This window comes from Mytilus galloprovincialis, chromosome 6, assembly GCF_965363235.1.
Source record: "Mytilus galloprovincialis chromosome 6, xbMytGall1.hap1.1, whole genome shotgun sequence".
NCBI lineage: Eukaryota > Metazoa > Mollusca > Bivalvia > Mytilida > Mytilidae > Mytilus > Mytilus galloprovincialis.
This window is the reverse complement of record NC_134843.1, coordinates 15,703,104-15,719,153: the sequence shown is the minus strand read 5'-3', so window position 1 is coordinate 15,719,153 and position 16,050 is coordinate 15,703,104. Positions and strand designations below refer to the sequence as shown.

At 30.5% G+C, this 16,050-nt stretch overlaps 1 protein-coding gene across 2 annotated transcripts in view; it reads right to left on the bottom strand.

Moving 5' to 3' along the window:
- Positions 1-261: 261 nt before the first annotated feature.
- LOC143079052 (glycerol kinase-like) overlaps positions 262-16,050 on the bottom strand; it is a 37,100-nt gene continuing 21,311 nt past the window's right edge. Inside the window, exons 8-18 of one of the 2 annotated variants that reach the window (XM_076254194.1) lie at positions 15,884-15,986; positions 14,832-14,899; positions 14,205-14,247; positions 13,408-13,488; positions 8,612-8,690; positions 7,136-7,232; positions 5,595-5,679; positions 5,048-5,168; positions 4,533-4,664; positions 4,136-4,210; positions 262-500 (exon numbers count right to left, since the gene is read on the bottom strand). In XM_076254194.1, coding sequence (XP_076110309.1) covers positions 403-500; positions 4,136-4,210; positions 4,533-4,664; positions 5,048-5,168; positions 5,595-5,679; positions 7,136-7,232; positions 8,612-8,690; positions 13,408-13,488; positions 14,205-14,247; positions 14,832-14,899; positions 15,884-15,986 — 982 coding nt within the window. In that variant the 3' untranslated portion in view covers positions 262-402. Of the gene's footprint in view, positions 506-4,135; positions 4,211-4,532; positions 4,665-5,047; positions 5,169-5,594; positions 5,680-7,135; positions 7,233-8,611; positions 8,691-13,407; positions 13,489-14,204; positions 14,248-14,831; positions 14,900-15,883; positions 15,987-16,050 lie in introns of both variants that reach the window. The other variant, XM_076254196.1, reaches the window with a different exon arrangement.

Genomic DNA, 16,050 nt, shown 5'->3' with positions numbered 1-16,050 from the left:
CTTCATACTTATATATGCACAAGATCAAGGCTTTTAAACCCCTATCTCAAGGGGGTGATATAATGTGCTCTGGAAGGGTAAACAGATTCTGCTCCACATGTGGCACCTGTCATGTTGCTCATTGTAAAAGTACAAACCTGTTGTTTTATTTGGTATGTTCATTTTGGGAAAAGTAGGATGGAACAATCATATTAACAAAGTATTTGTAGTCGACCCATAACAATAACTTTTATTGCTATTGACACTCATATAATAACTCAATTAAACATTTTATCAAAAAACTTTATTAGGATTGTTCACAGCATTATGTTTTTTGATATAAAATCTATGTATATAAAACAAAACAATAACAAATGTATAAATCTCTAAAATTGTGATATATAAAAACTATGGCAGGTGATATCACCTATTGTGTAGACGACTAGCAATTATAAGCACCCCTAAACTTGTCCATAAGTATAGTCCTGGTCCAAGCACATCCCAAAAACTTCTTTTTATCACTATGCTTGCAAAAAATAAAAAAATAGAAATAAATAACATGCTTAAATAGTTTGCTGTTAATAAGTCATTTATATTGATAATATTAATCAATTCTAAATAGTAGTTTCCTAAAATGCTGTGCAAAATAAGCATTTTGAGATAAGGTATTGTGTTTTAAAAATTTTGGCATATCAAGCCATATACAATATATGGTCAATGTCAGGAAAAATTTGAACTTTTTATGCCCCACCTACAATAGTAGAGGGGCATTATGTTTTCTGGTCTGTGCGTCAGTTCGTTCGTTCGTCCCTCTGTCCTTTCGTCCGTTCGTCCAGCTTCAGGTCAAAGTTTTTGGTCAAGGTAGTTTTTGATGAAGTTGAAGTCCAATCAACTTGAAACTCAGTACACATGTGCCCTATGATATGTTCTTTCTAATTTTAATGCCAAATTAGTGTTTTGATCCCAATTTCACGGTTCACTGAACATAGAAAATGATAGTGCAAATTTCAGGTTAAAGTTTTTGGTCAAGGTATTTTTTAATGAAGTTGAAGTCCAATCAACTTGAAACTTAGTATACATGTTCCCTGTGATATGATTTTTCTAATCTAAATACCAAATAAGGGTTTTTGTTACTCCAATTTCACAGTCCATTAACACAGAAAATGATAGTGCGAGTGGGGCATTTGTGTACTATGGACACATTTTTGTTTGTAAGAGACTCAGAAACTGAGGAAGGGGGAGGTTCTACCGAGCCCTTCCCCAGTTTTGCACAGAGTTCAAAAAAGTTTATATCCTTATGACATTGACCTAATATTGTTTTTATATTGCAACTTAAATTAAGACATTGATAGCTTTTTAAATGTAACACAAATGTCAAACTTATTGTCATCCCTTTATGGACCTCCGATTAAGGAGAAAGAGTTCCATGATGATACAAAATATAGCTATGCTACTATATTTAGGTAATAAACTCAACTAGTTGCAGTATAAAATTAAACAGTTGCAAATTAATAAACAGTCAGTGTTGTGTTAGAATGATGAGTATTTTGTAATCAAATGCTCATATGGAGCTAATACAAAATTTTAATCCTAGTATCTATGATGAAATTATTACAAGACAATTATGCTGAATAGTGCATTACTTATTTTCATATGTATTTGACATTTAAAATTGTAAGAGCCAGTAAAAGGACATTTTAAATAACACTATCCAGTGGCGTAGCTTGCATGTATGCTCAGATGCTCAAGCATCCACATCATTTTGACCAAAAAAAAATAATAGCAGCAATTGAACTCGGAAGTATCCAAATTTCACAAGGCTGAGGATATGAGGATAACGTCCAGTCATTTACGAAGCAGTATGCTTGGTCTTTCATTTGATAATTTAGTTTATGTAAACAAGATAGCCGCAGAATAGTGTTTCAAGTTAACTTTTGTTCGTAAAAAAAAGTCTACGTCATCGGCTAAGACAAGCCGAGTGGACTGATACGTAGACCCGTAGACATGTTTCATCTGAAATTGAACCTAGTGGAGTGATGGCTTCTCATTTGACTATAGCAACTAACAACTAAAACACCATATCCTGATATTGTTTCTTGCGACATGGTAAACGACGTGATAAAAAAAATCAATTTGTAATAGATCGTGATAAGTCCTAGGCTTATGAATTCCCTTTTCTATCTAGGTTCAAATACTAATTATATTTTCAATCAGTAAAGAACAAAGATCCAATGTTCCCCGCCATGCACATCAGGTGTCATATTTTATCTATCAAAGGGCAAGGAACAAGGAAATAACTAAAAAAGCACTTTTTTGTTCTTTTTCTTTTTTATTTTCAATATCTTAAGAGAAATAAAAGCTTCAGAGCAAATGAAATGGGATTGCCATTACAATTAATATTTCAAAGGGTCATAACTGGTTAAAAATATTTGATAACGACTTATTTTCCAAATTGTCAAAAGATTGCTTATGATAGGAGTTTCACTTAATCTGACAAGAATTGTACACATGAGAGTGCTAACAAGACCGGACGATTGGACGCCCGGAATTTTTATGTCTCCTGCAACACGTTTAGCTCAGTAATCAAAAATCAACAACTCAAGGTTGTAGACTCAAATTCCTGGTAAGAGAAATCACTTCAGTTCCTATATTCCGAAGATCCTAAATTATACAGAAGTGCTGCTGTAATGGGGTCCGTTTTTGATATGTCAAATATAAGATTGGGTGGGAAACTTTACATCAAATATTTATAAATTGAATGATGGTAGTTTCGAGGAAACAATAAAATTTGGTTAAAAATATTAACATATGAATTGGTGGGTATTTTGAATTTAAACAAAAATCTAACTAGTGTCGGATTCTGGGGGAGTACATGTGCTTAAATAAAAAATAATTTTCTGCAAAAAAAGCTCCAAAATTTTTTTCGCCTCGCTCCGCTCGGCGAAACATCCACATCCCTTCAACCCTGGCTATGCCACTGCTATCACTCTATCAGATTATTTCACTTGAATCTATTAACATATCCAAACCGTTGTTATTTTATCTTTGTTTGGTGTACATTTTTCACAACAAAAAATATTGGTTTAGCATGAGTTTTTTTTCTCAACAAAACTTCATCCCTTTTAATGGCAAAAGTAAACACAAATTTGATTTGGTATACATGTCAGTTTTCCTATGAAAATACTAGTGATGTCATCTTAAAGTTAGTTATTGTAATTTCAGAAATGCATGTTGAGTTTTTATTTAGGTGAAAATTGGAATCTAATAGGTATCACAAAATTAAGTCACTGTTAAATTTTGTAAGAATTTAATGTATGCAGTTTTTACTAAAATCATAGTAATTAATTTTGCATTTGTATACCTTATTCAGAACAGCAAAAATTACTGAATGTGAATCCATTTTTATCATAAAATTTACTACATTTTATAAAGTATTGCATTTTTATGGCTCCCAACGAAATTGTGGGTGCCATATTGTTTTTCTGTAATTTTTTCTTGTAATTCTGTCATTCTGTAACAAACCATTATATAGAGTTTTTTTCTAAACGCCTTCAGATATTGGGCTGATTTTTGGTATATGAGTTAACCATGATGAGTTACAGTTCAAGTTTAAGTTTTGTTCTGCTCCACTAATTTTTGCCGAAATTACGGGCTTTGGACTTTGATAAATTGTTGAAAATCACAGTTATATGGACTTTTTTTCTAAACGCTTTCAGATATTGGGACGATTTTTGGTATGTGATTTACTCATGATAGGTTACAGATCAAATTTAAGTTTCGTTCCCCTTAGCTAATTTTTGCTGTAATTTTGGACTCTGGAGTTTTTGAAAATCACAGTTATATGGACATTTTTCTATATTCCTCCAGATTTGAGCTGATTTTTGATATGTCAGACTACCATCATGTTTGTGTCCACATTTATTATTGAAATTACAGATTTTTCAACATTTTGAGACAGGGCCATTCGTGTCGCATTGACACATCTAATTTTTCTTTCAAATCTTTCTTTTAAACCCAGTATTGAAAGTACAATCTTTATAGCTAGGTTTTAAACAAGAATAATTCAAGGAACAAAACACATGTTTTTTTACTATATTTCCAATTATTTTTGAAATTTTGAATTTTTAAATAAGAATGCAATTTGTTAAAGTATTACCTGTATCTGGTTTAACGTCCCAGTGCATAGATCTTTCTACAGCCATTTTCCATCTAGCAAATCTTACATCACGATCTACAATGGTAAAATAAGAAGTTCATTATTAACCATATAGTCTGTTTGAAATTCAAGCTGTTTGTTTATAATTTATACCTTTATTGTTTATAACTATTTGTGTAGTATTATCCCAAGCTTGAATTACTAATAAAGAACAATGCTGACAATATGAGTAACCCCCAGATATGTATGGTTTACCCTATCCATCAACCATTGTTATAAATGGAAGATCCACAATATAAGTCTGAGCTATTGATGTATTCACTACCTTAATATATAGATGTATTCACAACTTTGAGGTGTGAATGTACTCATGACCTACATATATAGATATACTTACCACTTTGAGATATGGACGGAGTAAATAAGTCTGTTGTAATTGCTGCTGAGTTATTTATATCCCAGACACCAATGGCTGACCCAGCGGCCATAGCTGCTCCTAATGCTGTTGTTTCTGGCATTGATGGCCTAACTGAAAGAATAGATGATATGGTAAACCATATCTATAGACTAGTTTGATATCTATCTATAATCAGATTTGGCTCTATATGTTCACAGAAATAGATAGTTGCAAAAGGTTATGGATGAAATGAAAGTGAAAGCAAATTTTTACTCAATAATCAGATATAGATAGGCTTTGGCATTTCAAAAATGAAAAAAATGAATAAGTAAAACTTGGATCATTCCTTATCAAACTACATCAAGTAAACTAGAAAATCACAAAATTAAAAGTGAATTAGAAACAGTAAAATATCTATGAAAATTAATTGGTTCACAGTAATTTGAATATACCTTCTTGCAATACAAGAAACCTAATACAAGGCTAATAAGACAAGATCAATAGGTTATACCTACCAACACCAATGCCCATTAAATCTGCTTGTAGCTGCATCAGAAGATTGTTAATTGTCATTCCACCATCAACTTGTAACGACTCTAATGGGATTTTACTGTCTTTTACCATTGCTTCCAGCAACTGCAATATTAAACATAATACACTAAATAATGAGACATTGATATGAATCTCTTCTGCTGTTTTACTTATTCAATTTGGAATTACAATTTGTGGTTTGATTAAAAACATCTTCCATGACAATAAATTTTAAATTAGGGGTTTATCATCATGAGTGTTTTAATTTTTTACCCATATACTTTTGCTAATCACCAACAAAAATTTCATTTCTTTAGAATCCGTTTTTTATTCAAAACATAAAAAGTCAATTTTTGATATAATGGGTGTGCATTCCAACTCTTTGTGCATTTTTTTTATCATTTTAAATTGCCAAATGCATCAAGTCTGATTAATTATTACATATACCGATTGCCATAATTTATACTTAACAAACTAATAGATTACAATAATTGAACTATTGAATATCACTTAATTTTGACCTATCGTTACCTCTCTTGTCTGAAAACAAACAGCTTCTAAAGCTGCTCTAGCAATGTGTTCTTTGGAAGTAAACTGTGTAAGGCCACATATAATTCTGAAATATAAAACAAGATCAAATTACTTTCAAATTGACTGTTGATTAGCTTATCTTCAATGGAAGGTGCATAATATATTTATTTATCATATACTTAGACTAAATAACATATAATTTTTACCGTATGATAATAGCATTAAAATTACGTAAATTCTATATTTTCGAATTGTGCTTAGCAGGCTGATATGAAAAGTAACGTAACGTTATCGCATGGCATTCTGGTGATACTCTGTAAATTCCGGAGAATACGCCTCAATGGTACGTTTTCAGTGAAAAACATTACAAAGTAGGGTACAAAACAATTATTTGGATACTGGAAAGTATATTGTGAAAAATGAAAAAAAAACAACAACAAACAAATGATAAAATAAATGCATTTTTAAAAGTTTCAAACATAATTTAGAAATTTACTTTAAAAATGTTGACTTTTCCAAACAGTGTTCATCATGTATATTCTTTAATTATTTTTTTTATCGTCCCTTTTAAAATTGATCAAACTGCTGTTTTTCTTCTCTGTTGAGGCATATGATAGAAAGGTTTCATATCTAATGTAAGTTACATTCACGTCCATGAACATTTCACTCTTTGAACTTCTATTTAAGAACCATGTAAAAGGATCAATAAATTAATCTGTTATTTTTCTCCATTGTTGAAGCATATGATAAAAAGATCATAACATGTCATTTTTCATATCGCATGTATTATCAGCCCTGGTCAATATATTGAACCTAGGGCTGTTAATACATGCGATATGAAAAATGACATGTTATGATCTGATATTATCAACTACACTTTTTTTTTTGAAAACTATAAATGGCTATATTGAGAAAAATTAAATTTCTAGAACCTGAATAATAAGTACACCCTGAAAAAGAAGAACACATATTTTGATCCTTCTATATTATATTATTTTGCTCTGTCCATGGTACTAATTTAAAACAGAATTTCTGGGATTGAGAAAATATTGTATAGTTTCGAAATGATATTTTCCTTAATTGAGAACATATTGCACTTTTGTGGTTTTGAAAAGTCTGCATACAAGCTTATAATTTTTTATTTCCTTTGCTGAACATTTAAGGTGGTACCCAACACTTGCACTTAAATTAATTTGGCTCGTTTAATTTTCATAAAATTTTGTCAAAGTACTTACTTTGACCCTTTAACAAAAATATAAAAATTTCAAAAATTTTGAACCAACCGTTTTGTCAGAAAATTTACACTGGTTATATAGCAGTTTGACAAACACCAATTTTGATCATTGAGAAGCTTAATAATCCTTTACAACACAACGTAATTAAAACGTTTAGCTGACTTTACAGAGTTATCTCCCCGTAGTGTTAGGTACCACCTTAAATTCATACTTAATATATACCAACTAAATCCATGAAGTCGAGGAAATTTAGTATTTAAATTCCATATCTAAGATGCTGAAGTTCCATAGTTACAAAATACTTACCCTCTTGCATCATCCTGCCAATAAGGACAAAACAATCCTGAGAAAGCTGGTACAAAATAACAGCCATGTGTACTGTCTACTTTCTGTGCTAATGTTTCTGTTAAAAGTATATGTAAATTGTTATTTAATCTATTGCTCATCATAAGAAATCAATAAGAGGAAAGATAAACTTTCAAACAAGTATCTAACTGCCTGTTTGTATTACTTCACGTAAAGTTAAATGTTTTAATGTTCATGACACGAAATACAAACAGGCAGTAGATACTTTTTTATATTAAATATTAATTAATTTTCTTTGAATGTACACATATCTAAAATTTTGTAAGGGTTCTGCGGAACCCAGTGTCTCAGCTACTTTTGCTGTTAATCACAGGCTCAACAAAAATGAGGAAAATAAATCAATAAAAATATTCCTCTCGATACTATTTTTTTATGTAAGAAGCTTCTGCCCAAGTTTGGTAAAAATTTAGGATAGTTTATAAATCTAATAAATGTTTTAAAAACTTTAACTGCAGACTGTATGTAATGTTAACTGGAAGAAAAACTTAGTCCATTTATAAGTAAAATACGGATAAACAGGTACAAAATTTAACAAAATTTCCTTCTAGATACTAGCTTTTGATCATAAACAAGCTTCTGTCCAAGTTTGGTACAAATCCAGGATTATTTAAGAAAGTTATTGAAATTTAAAAACTTTAGCCACAGAGTAAATGCACTGTTTCCTGGCAGAAAACTTAGTCCATTTATAAGTAAAATACAGAAAAAAATAGATTTTTTTTACAAAATTTACTTCTGGATACTATCTTATGATCATAAACAAGCTTCTGTCCAAGTTTGGTACAAATTAGTTTCAAAAAGTTATTAAAATTTTTAAAACTTTAACCACAGAATGAATGTGATGTTACCCGGCAGATAAACTAAGTCCATTTACAAGTAAAATATGGAAAAACAGGAATTTTATGTTTACAAAGTTTACCTCTGGATACTATATCTTATGATAATAAACAATCTTCTGTTAAAGTTTGGTAGAAATCCAGGGTAGTTTAAGAAAGGTATTAAAATTTCAAAAACTTAAACCACAGAGTGAATATTTGTCGCCGCTGCTGCCGGAGTGTAGGATCGCTATGTCTCTCTTTTTCTACTAAAGTCAAAGGCTCAACAACAAATCAATAACAAAACAAACTATTTATCTGACCATACTAAACGCATGAAACAGCAAGCTTATAATATAAGCTCTAAATCACCCAGTTTTAAAAAATGTTGTGAATAAATTTTAGACACTACCTTATCATTTGTTTTATTTTATGAATGTGAACTCAAAAAACAGAAAATAATATAGGAGCATACATTGATTGATCTTTTGGTGTTTAACACCTCTTTCAACACTATAAGCTATCTTGTGATGGCCTTTTATATTGGTGGATGAATCAAAAGTGCATACAACTAAAATGTATGATTAAGTGGAACAGCTCTTACCTACTTCTGAAGCAGTTTTGATGATGCCAAGATTGTCTCTTAACCATTTGATACTAGCACCAGTAATAGCTATGGCTCCCTAAAAATGAACATACCAAATCAGTTAACCCCTCCTTCAAATCGTGGTTATAAAATTCAATTTAAAATGTATCTGACCCATTAAAAATACTAAATCTATTAGCCCTTTCAACACTACACAAAAAATAGAAAAATGGCTGCTGCTGCTGCATTTTTTGTGTTCATTCATTAGAACAGTATATTCCTTTTCAGACTGCTGTATCTTTTTTATTATAAGAGATACAGAGAAAGTAATTCATGAAAAATGCCCAGCACAGCATGAACTGTAATGTAAGACAATTATTTCAGTAAATTTTTTATCAGGTAACCTGCATTTTCAGGTAATTTAAAGGTAAAAGGTGTAATTTATTACATTTGTGTTGAATTTTGAATAAAAACTACTTATAGTCTTCATTTATTTTGTTGTTTTATCTGCCATATAATATAGAAGACACGAGTTCCTCAATTCCGTAGCGTATTGCACCATACACAACATATTATGTAATCGTGGCACAAATAAGTGGCTCCGTCCTCAAAATTTTCAGACAACTTTTTCTACGTCTCGAAATGATCAATCAAATCATATTTCCCATACAAATTAAATGTAATAAACACATTGAGATAACAAGAATTCTTTTAACTCTTGTTGTCAGTTCGCCATAGAAATGCTGAAATATTTCCATATCTACAGCTTCGTTTCCGATTTCCTCCATTTGCATTTGTCAAAATTTTTGTTTTTATTTTCCTTCTGCTGCATGATTTTACTATAATCAAAGAGCTGAAGAGCTCTGAGGGAAAAGACAGCCATTGTTTCAATTTTTAGGGGGGTATCTTTTGATAGTCTACAAACAAAGATTGAGCAAAAGAACAGCTAGAACATATAGAAAGGCTGACAATAATGAAACTAATTGCTGTTTATTGTTATTTCATTTCCTTAGTCAAGAATTCATCATAGAGACAATTTGGACCAATGAGATCTGCACCTTCTAAATCAAAACATTTGATTAAAGTTGGGAGTTAATTATCTAAAATTCAATTGAATTGAACTACTACAATATATTTTAGAATTTTAATTATGTACAACTGAACGGCAGGCTAAGACCATTCTCAATTTTTTGTGACAGTATTCTCAAGAAAGTGAGGACTGAAAAGTTTTAATTTTCCATTGATAAAGTTCCCAGTTACAACTCTCATCTCAGGGATACATGTACTTATAAAATCAAATATGATTGATATAAGCTGTGTGAAGTTTGTTTCCAGATCCCACATTTTGATATATCTGTAAAATTCATGAATAAATAGCTTTATACTACAAAAAGCAATATTTAAAAAAGAAATGAGAGAAAAAAATGACCACTACAATAATTATGTTGGTACGCAAAATTATTTTTTAATTGATGACTACTTATCATATATATACTTAATGTGACATTTTAAGTGTTCAGATACATTAACTTTCATTTTAGTGGGTAATTACTCATCAATTGAGGTGCTCCTTAATTGGAGAAAGATTCTAAAAACATAACTTTACAGAAAGAATGAAAACTGCAGATTCTCTCCACAATCTCAATAGGTAAAAACTACAAAAAGCAACTTTTTTTTTTTTTTTTTTTTTTTTTAACCATTTCAATAATTATGTTGGTACACAAATTTTTTTTTTATATAGAAGACTTCTTATCATATACTAAATGTCACATTTTAAGTGTTCAGAAACATTTACTTTGATTTTAGTGTATAATTACTCATCAATTGAGGTGCTCCTGAATTGGAGGAAGATTCTAAAAACAGAACTTTACAGAAACAATGAAAACTGCCGTTTCTCTCCCCAATCTCATGTATCCCCATTGACATTGTTTACCGTGAAAGTTGACCTACAAATTATCTGATTATAGCCTCAGATTAAAGCATTGCATGTTGGTGTGTGAATCATCTACACTACAGTAAACATCATTAGGTTTACCTTTAACAAATATGGATTTTAAATTAGTATACAAATACTGTGAATGATTTTTATAATGAATAAAGGATATCCCTGTGTAGTGTGGCATTCCTACAATGATGTCACTAGGTTAGATATATTTAGAATATTTCGTAATACTGATTTTTCCGGACTGTAAAAGAAACGTATATAGTGTAAGGGAAAGCTCAATATACGATAATTTCATGAGAAACAGAAGGGAAATGTGTAAACAATGTATTTAAAGTCAATCTGTTCTCCTTGTCATCAATTTCAGTATGACATTTTGAGGGGGTTTCCAAACTATCAAAACAAAATGATTGACGTGAGGGAATGATACTCTGGCCAACCCCATTAGGGAATTGACGGCTTCAAGCCGTCTTTCCCCAAAAATTGTCAGGATTTCAAGTGTAAATAAGACCTTGTATATCTTCAATTCATACAAGGAAAAATAAGGGAGAGGACCCGAATGAAAATTGAATGGTTTAAAGGGGCACTAGCTGTCATATTTATGTTCACCGATTCTAATCAAATTCTCATATTTAATTTATAACAATGTACAACATTTATCCAAACTATTAAAAGTCTAAATAAAATAATAAACAAGACACAGGCATGAAAATACGTAGCTTCGTTTCGTGTGTATTTGAGTCTAGACGCCATCTTATTATTTATCGAGTTGACCCCTATAGGTTGCACTTTGTAAATACAGCTGTTTCTCAAAACACGCCTCTTTTGGGGAGTAATTGAATATTCATAAAAAATTCATTTTGTTTACATACTGGTTCCCAGTTATGCTCTCTGTGTTCCATATCGCAGAGACAGAACTTGGGAATGTTACCAGTAAATAAACACGTGCATATTGTTTACATTGAAATCTGTGGTAACCTTTCATTCGAGGTAGGGGTAGTTAAGAAAATTAGTGTAAGTTTAAACTCTGAGAAGTTCAGGGCATATAAACGTTGAAAATATGCCGCACAGCCCTATATTTTGACCTTTGAAAAAATTTTTACTTGTAAATGCTATGATTTTATGATTTTAAAGTTCTTGATATAGAAAACAATAACTATGATTGGAAGTTATGCAAAAATCAAATGTTAGCAGTCATCTCTACAACATTTTAAGTGAATTTATATCTCAAACTGGTATCTGCATACATACAACTATTGCAAATATGGCTTTGTTTGAACACTTCTAGTATATATAGTAGCTAAATTGTGTCAGATATATGGTTAAAGATGATACTGTTGTGACAAGAATTCTAAATTGACCATTTGAGGCAGAAAATGTGTTCTTTAATTGACAAATAGGCATACAGTAAGATGTGGACTGGAGATAGAGGCTGGATTGGATAATTTATATAATCTTGAATGCTGTAATGATTGACTGCTAAACATTACATTTATGATATTCTGATATGCTTTCAATATGTTATCAAAACAGTTTTTAACAGGTTCTAGGCATTTTTTTATCAGAAAATATGCAAATAGGGTAAGCTGGCAATAATTAAAGTCTTATTTTCAAATTCTTTAAAAAATTGAAACAGGGGAGGGGGTATAAAATGTATAGTAAAAAAAACTTAGAGTATACACAGTGATTTCTTTAAGACTTTAATTCTGATAAATGAGTCTTAATATGAGAAAAACTGATTTTAGAGAGTTTTCTATTTGAATAAATGTCTGTATAGGTTGCACTTTGTAAATACAGCTGTTTCTCAAAACACGCCTCTTTTGGGGAGTAATTGAATATTCATAGAAAATTCATTTTGTTTACATACTGGTTCCCAGTTATGCTCTCTGTGTTCCATATCGCAGAGACAGAACTTGGGAATGTTACCAGTAAATAAACATGTGCATATTGTTTACATTGAAATCTGTGGTAACCTTTCATTCGAGGTAGGGGTAGTTAAGAAAATTAGTGTAAGTTTAAACTCTGAGAAGTTCAGGGCATATAAACGTTGAAAATATGCCGCACAGCCCTATATTTTGACCTTTGAAAAAAATTGTGGTGCATATGAACTTTCAATTCTAGGATAAGATTTTTTTCAAAACTTCATAGTAAAAGTGGTACAGTTTTAGCCGTAAAAGGAGTTCCTATGGGAAATTGCATTGTCAATATTTACAGAAATGCAACCTATAGTCATCCGATGACCATATAAGTGATGTAAACATAAATATAAATAGATTAAGCAACCATGTGCTGTTGAATTATTCTAGGTCTATTTAATTTCATATTACAGATAACAAAATAAATGTTTATCATCGTTTTTACCTGTATTAGAACGTTTATTTTTGGATCGAATCAGTCAATCAAATGATTAACCTTTGTTTCACTTTCAAAGTTGCCATTCTCTTCCTTTAAATAACTTTACACATACAATTCACGTGTTATCCATCTCAAGCTAAGAGGTTAAATTAAAGTTCACATGAATATGGATTCAATGAGGTCGAATTATTCACTTGCAAGTGAATAAGTCATAATCAATATTTTTTTGCTTATTTTGACAAAATTGAACCTTATTGGCTACTAAAAAGGAATTATTATTTCACTATTTGTATTTCATTACTGATTGAGTAAAAAAAAAAAAATATTAGGTTTTTCATATATCTCGTAGCTAGTGCCCCTTTAAGAGTCATGATGAAAAATCCATTGTCATCACGGCATATGCTGTGTATAGCAGTGGTGGACAGCATATGTTATCGCAGCATATGTCATGTATAGCGTTGAAGGGGTTAAGGAATTTGTCTGATTGTTTTGATGTGTCTTAAATAAATAAAGGTACCTCTAATGCATAAACAGCTGGTTTCCCCTTTCCAAACTGGTACCCCACTGTTGTGAGGAGTCCTTGCTCTGATTGTACAACCTACAAAAAATATCTTCTTTCAAAATGTATTTATTATGTATTATTAAGAAATATTTAAGATCTTTTTCCCATCCTCTATCACTTTTAGGGATTGCAAAAGTGTTTCCCAAAAATAAATTGTTCAGTGAAAACAATTCTTAATATACACTTTCATTATGCCCGATATATTTCTGGTTTAATATCATACAGACATTATAGTGCTGTTTTACCACTTTTTCCAGTTAGGGGAGGATTTAGCTCTCACAATCATGATTAACCCTGCTTCATTCTTTATTTGCCTTTCCTAAGTCAGTATCCTGTAATCCAGAGGTTGTTGTTGGTTGCTGTCTGTTATATTTGGGTTTTTACGTTTATTAATTTGTTATAAATCAGTCTGTTTGATTTTTTGTTTAAATTGTTTCCCATTTTTTCATCTTATGACCTTTTGTAGCAGACTATATTGTATGGATTTTGCTCTTTGTTGAAGGTGGTAGAAAATCTATAGCTTATCAAATTCACCTCATTTGAACTTTGTTAGATAGTTGTCTTACTGGCAATCATACCATATCTCTTTATTTTATATGATTGAAGAAAAGATAGAAAATGGATGGTTTGTTATGACAAAAAGTATTATTTATCACAATTTTTCTACAGTATGGAAAGATTAGGCAAATTTTTGGTTATAATTCTTTATGTAAAAATATCAAAACTACAAGTAATAAACTAGATCCCCTCACCTCAGTACCTGTGTTCATCAACATAAAACATCCAGTACCATATCTATAAAGAAATCAAAATATGGCTGTTACAACTAACAATTCATCATTTCAGTATTTCAGTACAAAGGGTTGTGTGTTGGAATTGAATGAATTACTGTAAATTCAGAAATTATTGCGATGTTTTTATTATTGCAAAAAATGCAACAGGATCATAATCGCATTTTGAAATTTTTATATAAAAAAAACAGGATTATTCTCAATATCGCAAAAATTTAAAATGCATTTTGGCTACAATGACAAAATTGCAATAATAAATGCGCGCAATAATGTCTGAATTTACAGTAATCTGACATGTGTGTTTGAGTGATAGTTTTTTTTCAAGGAACCAACTTGGCAATATTAAATAAAAGATAAGATTTCATCACTTTCGTGTATTCTGTAGTAGTGAAATAACTTCATCTTGTATTGATGCCTAATTGGCCTTTGGCTGTTATTTGCTCTTTGATCGGGATGTTTCTCTTAGACATGTTCCCTGGCCCATTTCCATTCTAAATTTAAATTATTAATTAATAAACTAAATAATTTTTAATATATATCAATATTTTACCGTGGGATTACAGATTTTCTCTTTTGCATTTCACTTACGTGTTTTTAGCTTGACCAGGTTTAAAACACAGCTGTCCCACTAGGGCAGCTTGCTGGTCCCCTAATATCTGCAAGAAAAATAAGTTACCAGTAATTATCACATTATTCCAGCCAAACCCTGCCTGCCATAGCTCGATTGTCTAATATGGATGTTCTTATGGTTACTATTATTATAATGAAGATGAAACTATCTAAAAAAAGGCTTCTTTACCATTAAATACCACTGTTTAATTTTACAATTTTTTTCTGTTAAATAAAACCAGAATTGTATTTGTTTGTTTATCTTTTCTGAGAACACAACAAAATTTAATAACATATCAATTCATTGTTTCAAATATTTTTTTCAGCAGGCATATATTGACTTTTAAAATCCTTAGACCAGCTCACTTTCAAGTTGCCTACATTAGAAGTCCAAGAAGTCAACTATTAAGACTTGGATCTTTTGCATTCTGTTAAATGTCATATGACTCATTTGCTAAGTTAATATCAATTCTTATTTTCATTATGGTACCCATTAAGGTTGCTGGGGCGTCTTAATTAAAAGCAGTTTTTTAAAATTTTTATATTTGTTAAAATGAAATTTTATCATGCTTTTAAAAAGTTTTTAAAAAAAATAAATAAAAAGTATGGATCACAGAACATTTTTTAATGCTACCAGTTGTGAAAAATCGTCAGATTTATTCTTTATAAAATTACTTTATCTAAGTCACCTCCCCTTATGTGGCAAAGTTGAAAAAAAAAATTATCAAACAAAGATTTGTGTTTTTTTCTTTTAGAAAATACAGTCATATATAAACACTTCATTATATATTTTTATATTAAAAGTCTTACACATGAATTACATACTACTCTCAAAATTTGCACACATCATAGAAGATCTAGACCAATTGTTATATGGACTTCAAAATCCAAGATGGAGGAATGCACCAACCCAGCTTAACACTTCTTTTAATTTTATCTTGTTGTTAATAAAAAAATTAAATTAGAATTAAGCAGGTAACAGAAGTAAATATATATATATCTATACTTGCTACTATATCAGCCTTACATACCCCTGATATTGGAAGCCCTTTAAGTACACTAACTTCCATGTTCCCATATATTTCTGAAGAACTTCTAATTTCTGGTAATACTTCCTTTGGTATGTCAAAAAATCTTTAAAATGAAACATTTCTTCAATTATACATTATAAATATAAGAAATATCACAATAAATCATA